Consider the following 14,433-nt stretch of genomic DNA (forward strand, 5'->3'; position numbering starts at 1 on the left):
AAGAAACCCCTCGAAATCAGCTGTCTGTCTGACAGGCACTCTGAGGATTCCCCTAAAGAGCAAGGTAGCTGGCCTTTCGGGGTGCCTACCCCCCAATACAGTACATCATTTTTACAGGATTTTAAGATATGGAAAACGAGGCCCTGAGGGTTAATTTCCCCAATTCCCATAGCTAATAAATGGCAATGGCAGGATTCAAACCTATCAGGGTTTGTGTCACTCAACACCAGGGTTTGACCCACCTCGAACCAGGGTTTGAACGTGCGAAAACCTCCCACTCTCCAGGTTAGGCAGCAGCCGCAAGGCGGGAGCGGAGGGTGAGGGGGCAGCCGGCGGGCGGGGCGCGTGCGGGGACCCGCCTCCTGGAGCAGAAGCGGAAGCGGAAGCGTCACCGGGCTGTAGCTATGGAGACGCGGGGGGGTGGACCCCCCCGCCCGAAGAAGCGCGACCTTTAACCTGCAGCCGAGGGTACGTCAGAGGCGGCCGCAGACGGAAGTGCGGAGGCGGCGGCGGCTGCTGGGCTGAGGGGTTCCCGGGCTGTGGGGCTTCGTGGCCACTGCGGGCCGGCTGCCATGGAGGTAACGCTGCCGGGGTGGCCGGACTAGGACCCGGGCCCACCACCTCCCTGCCGGGCCTTCCCGCGCCGCGGTTTGGGATACGAGGATGGGCGCCGTGTGAGGGCTTTGCAGCCTCCCTTCCGCGCCCCGCAGCCCCGCAGCCCCGCGCTGTCCTGGTCTCCCCCTTGCCCCAGACTCAGCCCCTCGCGGTTATCTGGCCCCTTTACAGCCAGACAGTATACGATTTGTCACAGCGACAGATCCCCTCCTTCCCCAATTCTTTCTCACGTAGGAGTTTCCTACGCTTGATTCCACGGAAGGGCTTTTACCTATAAAGGTTCCAGCGTTCCGTCTGGGATTAGGAAAAGAGTTCGGACACCTGGGTTTGATTTTGTTTTGCAGGATCCTGTTCAAGATGGGATGGCTTCCCCAGCCACCCCTGGGACCGGGAAATCTAAGGTGAAGAGAATACAGTACTTGACTAGCGGGTTCACTTAAGAGTGGAAGGGTGATGAATGGAGAACTTTGGCATGGGTCGGTGGGGTGGCCTGTTTAAAAGAAATCCTTCTCCAAGGGATCTCAATTTTAGTTCCCACAGTAACCAATCTGTTATTTATTCTTTTTGAAGTTTCCTGCTATGAGAAGAGTTGACTTTTTGTTTACTTCCTGCTTCTGGTTAATGCTGCTGAGAGATTCTGCAATTTTTCAAACATTAAACAAAGCAATCTAATTTACGAGGATTTATATAGTGTAGTGGAAGGAGCAGTGACATAAGTAGACCTCTCCTATGATGTAAAAAAAGAGAGTTGAATTAGGTAATATTTATGGTCCCATACAACATTTAATATTCAATGATTTTAAAAAGATGGTGGTTTATTGCTTGCATACTAAGTTTTTGGCACTTACCTGAACGCTCAGTTACTTCATTTAAGCCTCATGATAAGCTTAAATGGTAAGATAGGTACTTTTATTATCCAGATTTTACAGATGAGAAAACTGAGCCCCAAGGGTTAAGTGATTTCCCTGATTTCTTAAAAAGACTTAATGCACCCTGATTCGTCTTGTTTCTGTAATTATGCTTACATGTTTTCATGTAGCCAAAGACTTATTTCAGCCTTGAATAGAATAATTTTACAGCTCCAAGGAACTTTAAGTAGAATTAGTCCCAGTCCCCTAATTTTACAATTAAATCAAAACACAGAAAGTGTCTTAACCTAAACAATATATGTACATAAGAGGTTATGTGCTGTTGTTTTACATTTCATAGTAATTGCTCACCTAGTAATTATTAAGTTGAAGTTGCATTTGCTACTTTTTAAAAATGTGGTTTGGTTGACATAAAGATTTATTCAGTAGGATGTTTTTAAGAGGACATTATGGTTTTGTGTGTGTGTGGTATAATAGAAACATGAGTTATAACAAACTGGTAACATCATTACATCTTTCAGCTGGAAACATTGCCCAAGGAAGATCTTATCAAGTTTGCCAAGAAACAGATGATGCTAATACAGAAAGCTAAATCCCGATGTACAGGTATTGTGTTGAAAATATTCATCTTCACCACAATCTCATTGAAACATGGTTAAAAATAGTAGGTTTTTAATAGTATATTAGCTTATTTTGTTTACCAGTATATCCAATAAAATCATAATAATTATAGTGAAATCTATTCCTATTTAACATTCTAACCATTTGCCTGTGGTGGGTTTTTTTTTGTTTTTTTGGGTTTTTTTTACCATTTCACATCACTAAACTGCAGTTATCTTTGAATTATTAAAATAAAGTCAGGGAAAAGGATCTTAAATTGTTAAAATTAAGCACCTTTTTTTTTTTACTTCATTTGGATTGTATATTGGTCTGAAAAAGCATTTTTTTTTCCTAGAGCGATCAGTTGAAATGTTAGAGACATAAGGTTGTGAGCCCAAAGGGTTTGTAAAAAGAGGCCTCAAGTAAAGTAATAAAAGATTTCCAGCCCTGGAATGTTGAAGTATATTTATTTGCTGAAGTTGATTGATTGCCTATTCACCTTTATATTCCAAAAGGATGTAGATATTAGTGTCCTTTTTAATACATGTGGTGAGGCCATGAATTTCCTGTGACTAACAAATGCTAACTGCCCAGCCTAAAAGCCGAGATTTATGTTCTACTAGAAAAGGTCAAATTGTGTTTAGGGAGATTGGATCAGCTTGTGATAAAGAGAGTAATGTATTTGGAAAGGTGATCTAGGCTCCAGACCTAGACATGAGTTAATGAAATAGGTTAGCATTTATGCTTAACGTGAGGTTAGTTGTTGCTTTAAGATTATACAGTAAGAAGTTATTTACAGCTAAAATAATATGTCTGGGATTTGCTACAAAAGTATCAGGATGGGTAAGAAAAAAGGAAAAGGGAGAAGTGCCGGGATGAAACAAGAGTCCGTGTAATAATTGCTGAATTAAGGTGATGGGTGTATTAATCATACTGTTCTTTCTACTTTTCTTATTTGTCTGGAGTTTTCCATAAAAAAAAGGAAAATAAAAGGTAATACTGGGTAAAGGTAATACTTTCTCAAAATATCTGCTGTTTAAATGTATTCTAATTTGTAGTGGGTTTTTTTTTTTAAGAATGTACTTATCACTCTAGACAATAATTATTTTCTTCATTTCTGAACTGGAATTTTTTTAATAATTATTTAGAATTGGAGAAAGAAATTGAGGAATTGAAATCAAAACCTGTTGCTGGAGGAACTGATGATATTATTAAGGTAATGCAACAGTTGCAAATATTGCTTTAATTTTTATATATTTACTTAGAGGAAATGTCTAATGACAAATCAAATTTCCTTTAAAGCTGTCAGTCTGCCAGAGCCCTGTCTGGCTTTCTGTCCCTGTTTGTCCACTTCCTCCCTGCCCTTGGTTAAGTTTTTTACCTCTCTGGTTGCCTGTAAAAAGAGTTAAATGACCTCTCCATCCCTTTCTGTTCTAAAATGAGTGTTCCTCTCTCCCGTCTTCATCCCACACACTCTGTAATTAGAAAACCCATGCTCAGGACTTTGATGATGATTTTTAGGCTGATAGATACATATAATCTATTAATAGACATATATTCCTGGATGTGACTGCTGACATTTTGAGCTGTTTGGGGAAAGAAATACTCACCCATTTTTCTTGTCTTCATATTCATATTCAGACCAAATCCCCTTGCCTGGACAACCAGTGGCAGCCCTGTTTTTCAGGACTTTTAACTTTAGAGACTCTTCAGTTTTTCTGTTTCCTTTATCCTCTACGTGTGTCAGCCACCAGTGACTTCTAGTTCCTTCAGGATAACACTGTAGTTTATCAGTATGCTTTCTCCATTTCCATGGCTGTATGGTAAATGCCTCGTGTCATACTTAACTTTTTTTGATACCTCCCTAACCAGGCTCTCCTCTCTTTTCAGTTTTACATGCTTTTACTAGATCATAGGGTACTGTTTTTATTTTGTTATTCCCTGTCAAAGAAGCTGAATTCGTTATTCTTATTTACATGCCCTTAATGCTGACTAAATGCCTCCCCCACCCCCAGTTTGGCCTAATCTTCTTTAGAGTTTCTTTTACTTCTCAAAGCTCTGCAGTAATCTTTTTCCTTTTCTGTATTTATAATTTGAGTCTTGATAGCTGTTCTTTGATTATAAGTTTATAAATTATCTTATTTTCTTACTAGGGGGCTCCCAACTTGTGAGCAGTGTACAATTGAAGGACTCCCAGAGAGTTACTGTAAGAGAGCTTTAAATCCCCATGCATATCTCACACGATTGCTTTGTTCTTTATTTAGCTAAGACAGTATATAAAGCATGCATAGTGTGCACAAATACCATTTGGATTCACAGTGTACTGAGTTACTTAAGTATTAGTGAATTCATAGTAGTTTTCTTTGCTTATTTAGTCATTTTGTATTTTATTAATCAGTGATAGCTGAAGTAAAACTACTTGATATTTACCTAAGAGTATTGACTCTAGAGCCAGACACCCTGATTTCAGATCTTTGGATCCCTGCTCTGCCATGTATTACCTACGTGGCCATATCTAAGTTTCTTTCCTTTCAGTTCCTTCACCTGTAGACTAGAGAAAATAATAATAATACCTACTTTTCATAGAGGTGTTGTATTTTGAGTTAATACATGCTTAGAACTTAAAATTGCATCGGTCACATAAGTTCTCAATAATTTATTGTAGGGATGCCTGGGTGGCTCATTCGGTTAAGTGTCTGCCTTTGGCTTGGGTCATGATCCCAGGGTGCTGGGATCGAGTCCCGCATCGGGCTCCCTGCTCGGGGGAGCCTGCTTCTCCCTCTCCCCGCTTCCCCCGTTTGCACTCCCCCCCTTTGCTGGTACTATCTCTCGCTATCTCTCTCTCTCAAATAAATAAAATCTTTTAAAAAAATAAAATAAAAAATTCATTGTAATATATGTTATTGGCATATTTTATTTGTGGGGGTATTTAATACATACACACTAAAAAGGGGTTTTTGTATCATTTAGTATCAGTTAACTCTTAGCCCTTGAAATACTTGTTATACAGTTGCATTCCAGAATATCTAAATATCTGCCTTATTTCCTCCTTATTCCCGAGTAGTGTATTCTCCCTTTCTGTCAAAACTGCTAAAGAGGAGATTAGAAAATTTCTCTAAGTTAACGAGCTTTACTTTTCAGGTTAATTTCATATTAAAGCATGTTATCCTCACCGCTCAAGTTTCAGAAAGTAAGTTTGGTAAAATTCATGAGAACAAAACCTTTGGCTTCTAATTCTAATGAGAGAATTACTTTGGGGAGTGAAAGAGATATGTATCAGTTATTCTGCTGCTATAAGTAATTTTTCTATTTTAGAAAAATCCTATACTGCAATATAATACATTCTCTACACCTCTGGAAAACTTCTTGCTAAGTTTTATCTCTTCATTGGAAAAACTACACTAGAAAAATGAGGCTCTGAATACAGAATTTTCTGGTTTTCCTATAATGTTAAAAATTTATGGCTTTTTATAAGTTTTAATTATAATTAAAATTTCTGGAAATCATCTTATTTCTGGTAGTGATCTTCTAGTGCATTGGGATACATCTAAATTTTATTTAAAGCTGACATGTTTGACTTCTATTTTAAATATAGGAATAATAATCCATATTTTCCATGTCAAAATTTGAAGTGTATGGTATTATAGTGAACTTATATGCTGCTGCTAAATGCAAGGGGAAGGTGAAAACTGCATGTTAAGAGAATGGAATTTCTAGTACAGTCATTCTTGTTACTATCTCTTTGCTGGAATCAAATCTATGTTTGCTAAAAAATAACTGTCCATTCTGTGCCTCAAACCTTCAAGGTTTTTTACAGCTGTTTTCAGTTAATGGCCTCTATATATCTCCTAAATTTAATGAATGTATTTAGGCTTCCCCTGATATTTACTAGTCAGAAGTGTATATTGCAATACATTATGTATTGTGAAAAACTAATTTTAAAACTAAAACTGTTTTTTTTTTGTTTTTAAAGATTTTATTTATTTATTTGAGAGAGAGAGAATGAGAGAGAGCACACGAGAGGGGGGAGGGTCAGAGGGAGAAGCAGACTCCCTGCCGAGCAGGGAGCCCGATGCAAGACTCGATCCAGGACTCCAGGATCATGACTGAGCCGAAGGCAGTCGCTTAACTAACTGAGGCACCCAGGCGCCCAAAACTAAAACTGTTTTAACCAAAGTAATATATGCATATGATTTACCAATAATGCTAATTACTAAAGAGCTTATTATAATACTAAATAACAGAATTATTTCTGTTTCTAAAAATATATGGTTATACTGCTATTCTTTGATTTATCCATTTAGACATTTAGCTCTTAACTTGCTGCTACAGCAGATGAAAATTTAGCTATCTTTCACAACAACTCTTACTTTCGGTCAAATAGATCAAATAACCTTTTCCATTTTTTCCTGGACCACCTCCTTCTAGAGCCTTCTGTCCTACACTGATTTGTTCTGGTCATTCTCTTGGTCTGCCACACAGTTTTCCTGGAATTGGCCTTGTGCTGTGATCCTGTGAATTTCTATACTGCTTTCCTATTATTGGCCCCTGTTTGCTAGGTGACATGTCATTGACTTTCTTGGTTAACCTCATCTTATATAGAGTATGTCTTTCTGTAGCATTCTAAGAAGGGATGTTTGGGAGGAAAATGTTGTCATCCCATATTTTAAAATGGCTTTATTCTACCCCTGTCTGAATAATAGCTATAACTTTATATAAAACTCTAAATTTTCTGCATCTGTTTTGTTTTTGTTAAAGTTTTTCTTTATTTCATGTAAGTTCAGAGGCAAGCAAATCTAGGGTGATAGTGGACTAAGACTTATTCAGGATTTTAACATTTATTTAGATTTTAACCTTTAGGATTAACTTTATCTGGATTTGTGGTGAATTGGATTTATGATTTATGATTTTCCTGTTTGTAAAGTCCTCAGATATTTGTATCAAGTTATGCAAATTTTATAGAATAACTTGGGAATTGCTTCTTATTTTGTCTAAGTTCATATGTAATTGGGATAATCTGTTCTTTGAAAATTTGATGGAATTCACCTGTAAAACTCTTCCTTCTGTTTTCTTTAGTAGACAATTTTTAAGCCACTAGTTTCATTTTTAAGTAGTTATAGTATTAATTATGGTTTTTAATTTTTTCTTGAGTTAATGAAGCTATATTTTTCTAGCAATTTTTATTCCTTTCATTTCAGTTGTTAATGTTGTTGCCAAATAATTGTTCATAATATTGTCTTTAACTCTTTAATCTCTGATTTATATGTAAATATGTTTCCTTTTTATTTTATGATTGTGACTTCTGTCTTCTCTTGGTCAGTCTTGCTAGAGGTTGTTTCATTAGCATTTTTTTTTCAAATCAACTGACTCTTGTTGATTTAATTTCTGTTTCATTAACTTCCTATCCTGTTTAATTTCTGCAGAGAACAAACCTGTCTCTGAGAAAGAAGGGACATGAGTGATTTCTTGCCTATTATTCTAACCACTCCCTATTCAGGTTTTCAACCAATCCCCAATTTTTGAATCCCACACATTATACTTCCCTTAACAGTATCTGGGGCCTCTGATTTCTGAGCATTTAGTTTTCTAGAGTATTTGCCAGCTTCTCATATGTGTTTCCTTGTGAAGGTACTGTGAGTTATACTTTCCGTCTTTCTAATTTCTAATTCAGTTCCTCCTCCACTTTTTAGTTTTCAAAAAATATGGTGAAATTTCCCATATGCTCACTTCTTTTCTCCTTTTCTCTTTGTTCTTATGTATAGACCTTTTTAAGTCTTTTATCCTTACTTCAGTGTGGTTTGGAAAAGGTGAAGAGAAATTTATGCATGTGGTCAATCCACCATGTTTAACCACAGGCAAACAAATCATCCTGTTCCAAAACAGGCATTGACTGAACGTCTGGATGCCATTCTTCTGGAAAAAGCAGAGACTGAGCAACAGTGTCTTTGTCTGAAGAAGGAAAATATTAAAATGAAGCAAGAGGTTGAGGTAAGACAACAGTTTAATGTTTGGTTTTTTATTTGTTAACTAATATGGTCATGAATTTTAGAGCTAAGACCTTAACGAGCATCTGGTCTGATTATAATAATTTACAAGAAAACAAGTTGATATCTAAAAAGAAAAATCATTAAAAATCATCTGGATACATAGAATTGGAGCCAATGTTGTTGCATTGCTTAATCTTACTTATTGCTATAATGTCATTCTTTATTAAAAATTAATAAAGATTACATATTTTGTGAAACAGTACTTAAGTAAGTTGATTCTCACACATACTCTAAATATCATTATCTGTTCAGTTCTAGGATACTCAATTGCCTTTTGGGTCTGGGCTAATTTTCTCCAAAAGTCCCTTATTATTTTACTCAGGAGATACTAATTAAAGTCTTGTGACTTAATGCAACTTACATAATTTATCACTTTTTAAAAGGAAATTAAACTCAGAGATTTCTTATTTCTTAGTTATTATTTTGTGTTTTCTTGTCTTTTTAGTTATTACTTTGAATAACATATTTAATACTGCTGATGTGCAGTATATTGTCATACTTAAGGTAGTCACAGCCTGTGCAGAATTCTTGGAATCTCAGTATCCTATTTCTCTATGTACATTTTTGCTCACTTCCTTTTCTAATTAGTCTGTGGCTAATATTTTTCCTGAAGGCAGCTGTTTCTTTTGTCTTAAATAATTTTTGTGTGCTTGTTTTTGTAATAGGATTCTGTAACTAAGATCAAAGATGTGAACAAGGAGTTTGAACAATCACAAAGAAACTATGTGAAAGAAATTGAAAATCTGAAAAATGAATTAATGGCAGTACATTCCAAGCACAGTGAAGATAAAGCTAGCTTGCAAAAGGAACTGGAAGAAGTAACCAAAAAACAATTAGAACTTTCTGAACAACTTCAATTCCAGGGTGACTGTGAAGATAATGTTAAAAAACTACAAGAGGAGATTCAGAATATCAGGCCAGCCTTTGAGGAGCAAATTTTGTATCTGCAAAAACAACTAAGAGCTGCCACAAATGAAAAGGAGAAAGAAATTACTCATCTCCAAGAAGTCATTGAGGCTAATTCCCAGCATTACCAAAAAGATGTTATTAGTTTGCAAAAAGAGCTTTTGCAATTGAAAGCTACACACCAAGAGCAGATTAAAGAATTGATGTGCCAAATTGAAGCATCTGCTAAAGAACGTGAAGCAGAAGTAAATAATTTAAACCAGCTAAAGGAGAATTTAGTCAGACAAGGTGAGGCAAGTGAGAAGAACACTCAGGAGAAATATGAATGTGAATTAGAAAACTTAGAGAATGCACCAAATGCAAACCATGAAAATCAGATGTGTCCTTTGGTCTTAAAAGATGCTTTTGTAGAACGAGTAGTAAACGAAAAAGTCAAACATTTAGAAAATACCTTAAAAGAATTGGAGTCTCAACATAGTATCTTAAAAGATGAGGTAACTTACATGAATAATCTTAAATTAAAACTTGAAATTGATGCACAACATATAAAAGATGAGTTTTTTCATGAACGGGAAGACTTGGAGTTTAAAATTAATGAATTGTTGCTAGCTAAAGAAGAACAGGGTTGTGTAATTGAAAAATTAAAATCTGAGCTAGAAGATTCAAATAAACAATTTTGCTATACTGTAGAAAAACATAACAAAGAAGTACAGAGTCTTAAGGAACAACATCAAAAAGAAATATCAGAACTAAATGAGACATTTTTGTCAGGCTCAGAAAAAGAAAAATTAACATTAATGTTTGAAATACAGGGTCTTAAGGAGCAATGTGAAAACCTACAGCAAGAAAAGCAAGAAGCAATTTTAAATTATGAGAGTTTGCGAGAGATTATGGAAATCTTACAAACAGAACTGGGGGAATCTGCTGGGAAAATAAGTCAAGAGTTTGAATCAATGAAGCAACAGCAAGCATCTGATGTTAATGAACTTCAACAGAAGCTCAGAACTGCTTTTAATGAAAAAGATGCTCTTCTTGAAACTGTGAATCATCTCCAGAGAGAAAACGAAAAGTTATCCCAACAAGAATTAGTACCAGAACTTGAAAATACCATAAAAAGTCTTCAAGAAAAGAATGAATTATGTTTAGTTAGTCTCAGTCAGAGAGATACCATGTTACAAGAATTTGAAGCAAAGATAAATTCTCTTACTGAGGAAAAAAATATTTTCATAGGTAAAATAAAATCTTCTCATGAAGAGATGGATAATCTCCATAAAAAATGTGAAAGGGAAGAAAGATTGGTCATAGAACTTAGGGAAAAAGTGGAACAAACTAGCCAGTACAACAGTGAACTAGAACAAAAGGTAAATGAATTAACGGGAGAACTAGAAGAAACTTTAAAAGAAAAGGATCAAAATAACCAAAAACTAGAAAAGCTTATGATTCGATTAAAAATTATTTCTGAAGACCAGGAAGCACTGTCATCTGAAGTGAGGTCTCCTTATGAGGAAAATAATAGATTAAGTTCAGAAAAGAACAAGTTAAATAGGGATTTGGAAGCTCTCCTGTCCCAAAAAGAAGGAGTTTTTATGCTTATGGAACACATTTCTGAATTAGAAAAGAAACTTCAGTTAGTGGTTGCAGAACGAGATAATTTAAGTACAGTGCTTGAAAATGAGCAGGTTCAGAAGTTATTTGTCAAAACTCAGTTGTATGGTTTTCTTAAGCAGATGGAGCCCAAAATTTCTGAAGAAAATGAAGAACAAGATGTTGTGAATGTCCTGCAAGCAATAGGTGAATCCTTAACTAAAATAAATGAGGAAAAACACAACATGATTTTTCACTATGATAAAAGGGCAGCAGAGTTAGAAAAAAAGATTGAGTGCCTTCAAGAAGAGAATACAGTTCAGTGTGAAGAACTTCGATCTTTACTAAGAAACCATGAACAAGAGAAAGTTCTCTTAAGGAAAGAGTTAGAAGAAACACTGTCACATAAAGAGGACTTGCAGTCTGATCTTCTAGAAATGAAGAATGCTAATGAAAAAACAAGACTTGAAAATCAGAATCTTTTAAGTCAAGTTGAAGAAGCCTCTCAAAAATTATGTAGCAAAAATGAAACCCATAATGTAAAAGAACAGTGTTTTGTAAAGGAACATGAAAATCTGAGGCTATCACTAGAGCAAAAAGAAGCCGAATTACAGGATGTGAGAGCAGAGTTGTTATTATTAAAGGTACTCTTATTTCAATTCTATTAATTTAAATAAATTCTTAATTCTAGTCCTAGATTCGAGAAAATATATACATTAAATTTTTACACTTAGAAGTAAATTTTCATCATTTAAGCTCAAATGACAATTTTCTGAAAGTACAGTAAACATTTTCGTGTTGTGTATCCTATATCCACATTGGTCACTTTTTGGTTTTAGATCATTTTAGAATCTTGATTTTGCATAAGATTAAATGATTAAGGGGTTAAATGTCCTGGTTAAAATTGTGCAACCAGTCACCACTAAAACTACATAATGAAAAAGACCTGAATTTCATTCTTGTGTGATATACATAATACCTTTCTTAAAGAGCACTGTTGAGCAGAAAAGTGGGCTATTGCAGTATTTAACTTTAGCCAAAATATTAGATTTTTCTCCAAAAATTTATGAAAGTATGATAAACAATAATCATTTAATCTTTCCCTTATTGCATTGTGTTTGATATGTGTCAGGTTATTCATCTTGGCCTTGGATACTACTGTTTGTTTGTTTTTTTATAGTAAATACTATATGCCTGATAAGGTCAGTATTACCTGGTCTGTCAAGGTAGGAAAAAGACTTCATCAAATTGCCTTTTATGTGAATTTTCTTTAATGAGGATTTTCTCAAGCATGACATGATGGCCAGTTCATTGTGGGGAATGAAGTGATTTTCTTTTTGTTTTTCCTATAAAATCTAGGATTCCTTAGAGAAATCACCTGTAGAAAATGATCAATCTTCTTTAGTAAAAGAGCTGGAAGAAAAAATAGGTAAGTATGGTTTTGCATATATTGTTGCAATGAATTACACAGATTCTTGTAGTGTTAGAGTCTGTTGAGAAATGTAGTAACTAGTTAATGAGTTGTTTAATCATAATAGCTAGCTGTCTCTTTCTAATGTCCCCATTCTTGCTTCTCTGCCATCTGTTTGCCTTCCCTTCCAAAATTACCACTTTCTTGTTTAATCCAAAGGACTGATGTGATTCCCTTTATAAATGGTTCCATGATTGTTTTGGGATTTTTCATTCATTTAGCAAACTTTATTTGAATGCCAGACTATATTAATAGCAGAGTGATTAAGATACAGACCATGTCTTCAAAGAGTTCAGTGCCAGAAGGGGCTGTTATTGCAGTAGTTTGAGGTGTGGACAAGATACAGTGCTGGCACTACAGGAAGGCATGATTAACTGTCTTGAGTTAGGAAAAAACATCACAGAATAGGCCGTACTTTTGTTGTGTCTTGAAGAATGAGAAATTTGACAAGAGAAGAGGCAGGAGGGAACAGCAGGTGCATGTATGTTAACATATATAAGATTAAGGAGCATACCAAGAAGTTCCTGGAGAGGCAGGAGTCCCATCACAAAAGCAAAAGAACGTGTGCAGAGCAATTGGGACTTTTTCCTAACGCATCTTCATCATACTAACATTACGGGGTAGCTATTTTATTCCCATTTAAAAATGAAGAAACAAATACCTAGAAGTATTAAGTAATGTGCCCATAATGCTTCAGTTTAGTGCCCAATTAGTCTGGTGGGGAAGAGGGAGAGGAGGAAGTTGTAAGATTTTATGATGAATCCTATTTTCTTGAGGTGGATGATTGAGGCAGGTAGAGTTAGATGAAATTAGGAACTCAGTTTGAGACATGTTATATAACAACCCTAATGGAAATGTCAGGTAGATTGCTAAATATGCAAATCTGGAGTTGGGGGGGGGAGCTAGACCAGAGATAAAAAGTTGTAGTTAACATAATAGTTGCATTAAAAGCCATAAAATGGAGATCACCAAGGAAGTGAATGTAGAAAAAAGACCAGAGACAATTAATCTGTCATTTAGAAATCTGAAAGACAGGAACAGCAAAGGAGATTGAGAAGGAGTAGCCAGTGAGTTAGGAAAACCCAGAGCATAGAATGTCTTAGAAATTAAGACCAATGAAGTGCAAGTGATAGAAGTGTTTCAAAAGGGAACAAATATTTAACCATGGCAAATGCTGCTATAGGTCAAGTAACATTAGTACAATGAACTAATCATTAGATTAAGCAGCACAGAGGTCATTAGTAACTTGAGAACCTGTTCTGTGATATGCTAAGGCCAGAGCCTGATTAAAATGAGTTCAAGAAAAAAAATGGGGGAAGAGAAATTTGAGAGCATGTGTACACAACTCTTAACACGGAGTTTTGCTATACAAGAAAGAGATGAGACAATAGCCAGATGGGAAGTGTGGTGATTTGCCTTTTTGTGTGTGTGCGATGTTTCACCAGTCCTTTTGTGACCTCTTCCCATCCTCTTTGGTCCTTCCACTGTTTGCTCTTAGCTTTAAAGCTCTTGATATTTTCCTTTTTGCATGTTGGGAAAAAATCCATTAGGGGGATTTGCTGCACAAGAAAGAGGGAGCATTGCTGCACTGATGCCTGAGTGGGTGAGAAGGTTATAGAATGAAATGCAGAAGTGGAACAGCTGGCCAGTGCTGCACACACACAAAAGGCAAATCACCACACTGCAGCAGCGGAAGGCAGAGGCTGTGAGCACAGGTGCATCTAGAATAACAAGCAAGAACAGAAATTCAGATCGTGACTTAAGCAGAAATAGCAAGAATTAAGATCTGAAACACAGGAGTTGAAATAGAGGAGATGGCTAAAGACATTAAGAGAGAGATCAGGATTGGGTACGTAAAACACATTATGGGTTTAGTTGTAAAAATTACACCTGTCAACCAAGAGGAGTGTGCCTATAGAGCCTAAGTATTTAACTGTGTCTGGTATTTCCCTTACATGACCCTGATTTGCAGATTGCCACCAAAAGTCCTACGGTACTTGAGTTTCTGGGAAATCTTTTTTTTTTTTTTTTTAAGATTTTATTTATTTATTTGAAGGAGAGAGAGTACAAGTGGGGGTGGGGAAGGGCAAAGGGAGAGGGAGAAGCTAACTCCTTGCTGAGCAGGGAACCCGATAGGGGGCTTGATTCCAGGACCCTGAGATCTTGATCTGAGCCAAAGGCAGACTCTTAACCAACTGAGCCACCCAGGTGCCCTCTAGGAAGTCTTCTAACATTAAAGGAGTACTAACACCCTCTCTAATTTCTAGCTGCTTATGAAATGATTTTTAAGAAAAGTAGGCTATTTTGATTGCAGGAAATTTTTTACATTGTTTGCCTTGCT

The 14,433-nt window shown here is 36.2% G+C and overlaps 1 protein-coding gene across 1 annotated transcript in view; it reads left to right on the top strand.

Moving 5' to 3' along the window:
• Positions 1 to 470: 470 nt before the first annotated feature.
• Positions 471 to 14,433, top strand: part of GCC2 (GRIP and coiled-coil domain containing 2) — a 65,312-nt gene continuing 51,349 nt past the window's right edge. The window contains exons 1-7 of the mRNA XM_035001902.1: positions 471 to 578; positions 960 to 1,016; positions 2,006 to 2,090; positions 3,233 to 3,300; positions 7,968 to 8,072; positions 8,797 to 11,265; positions 11,981 to 12,050. Coding sequence (XP_034857793.1) covers positions 573 to 578; positions 960 to 1,016; positions 2,006 to 2,090; positions 3,233 to 3,300; positions 7,968 to 8,072; positions 8,797 to 11,265; positions 11,981 to 12,050 — 2,860 coding nt within the window. The 5' untranslated portion in view covers positions 471 to 572. The remainder of the gene's footprint in view (positions 579 to 959; positions 1,017 to 2,005; positions 2,091 to 3,232; positions 3,301 to 7,967; positions 8,073 to 8,796; positions 11,266 to 11,980; positions 12,051 to 14,433) is intronic.

This window comes from Mirounga leonina, unplaced genomic scaffold (genome assembly GCF_011800145.1).
Source record: "Mirounga leonina isolate KUSES-001 unplaced genomic scaffold, KU_Mleo_1.0 Mir_125, whole genome shotgun sequence".
NCBI lineage: Eukaryota > Metazoa > Chordata > Mammalia > Carnivora > Phocidae > Mirounga > Mirounga leonina.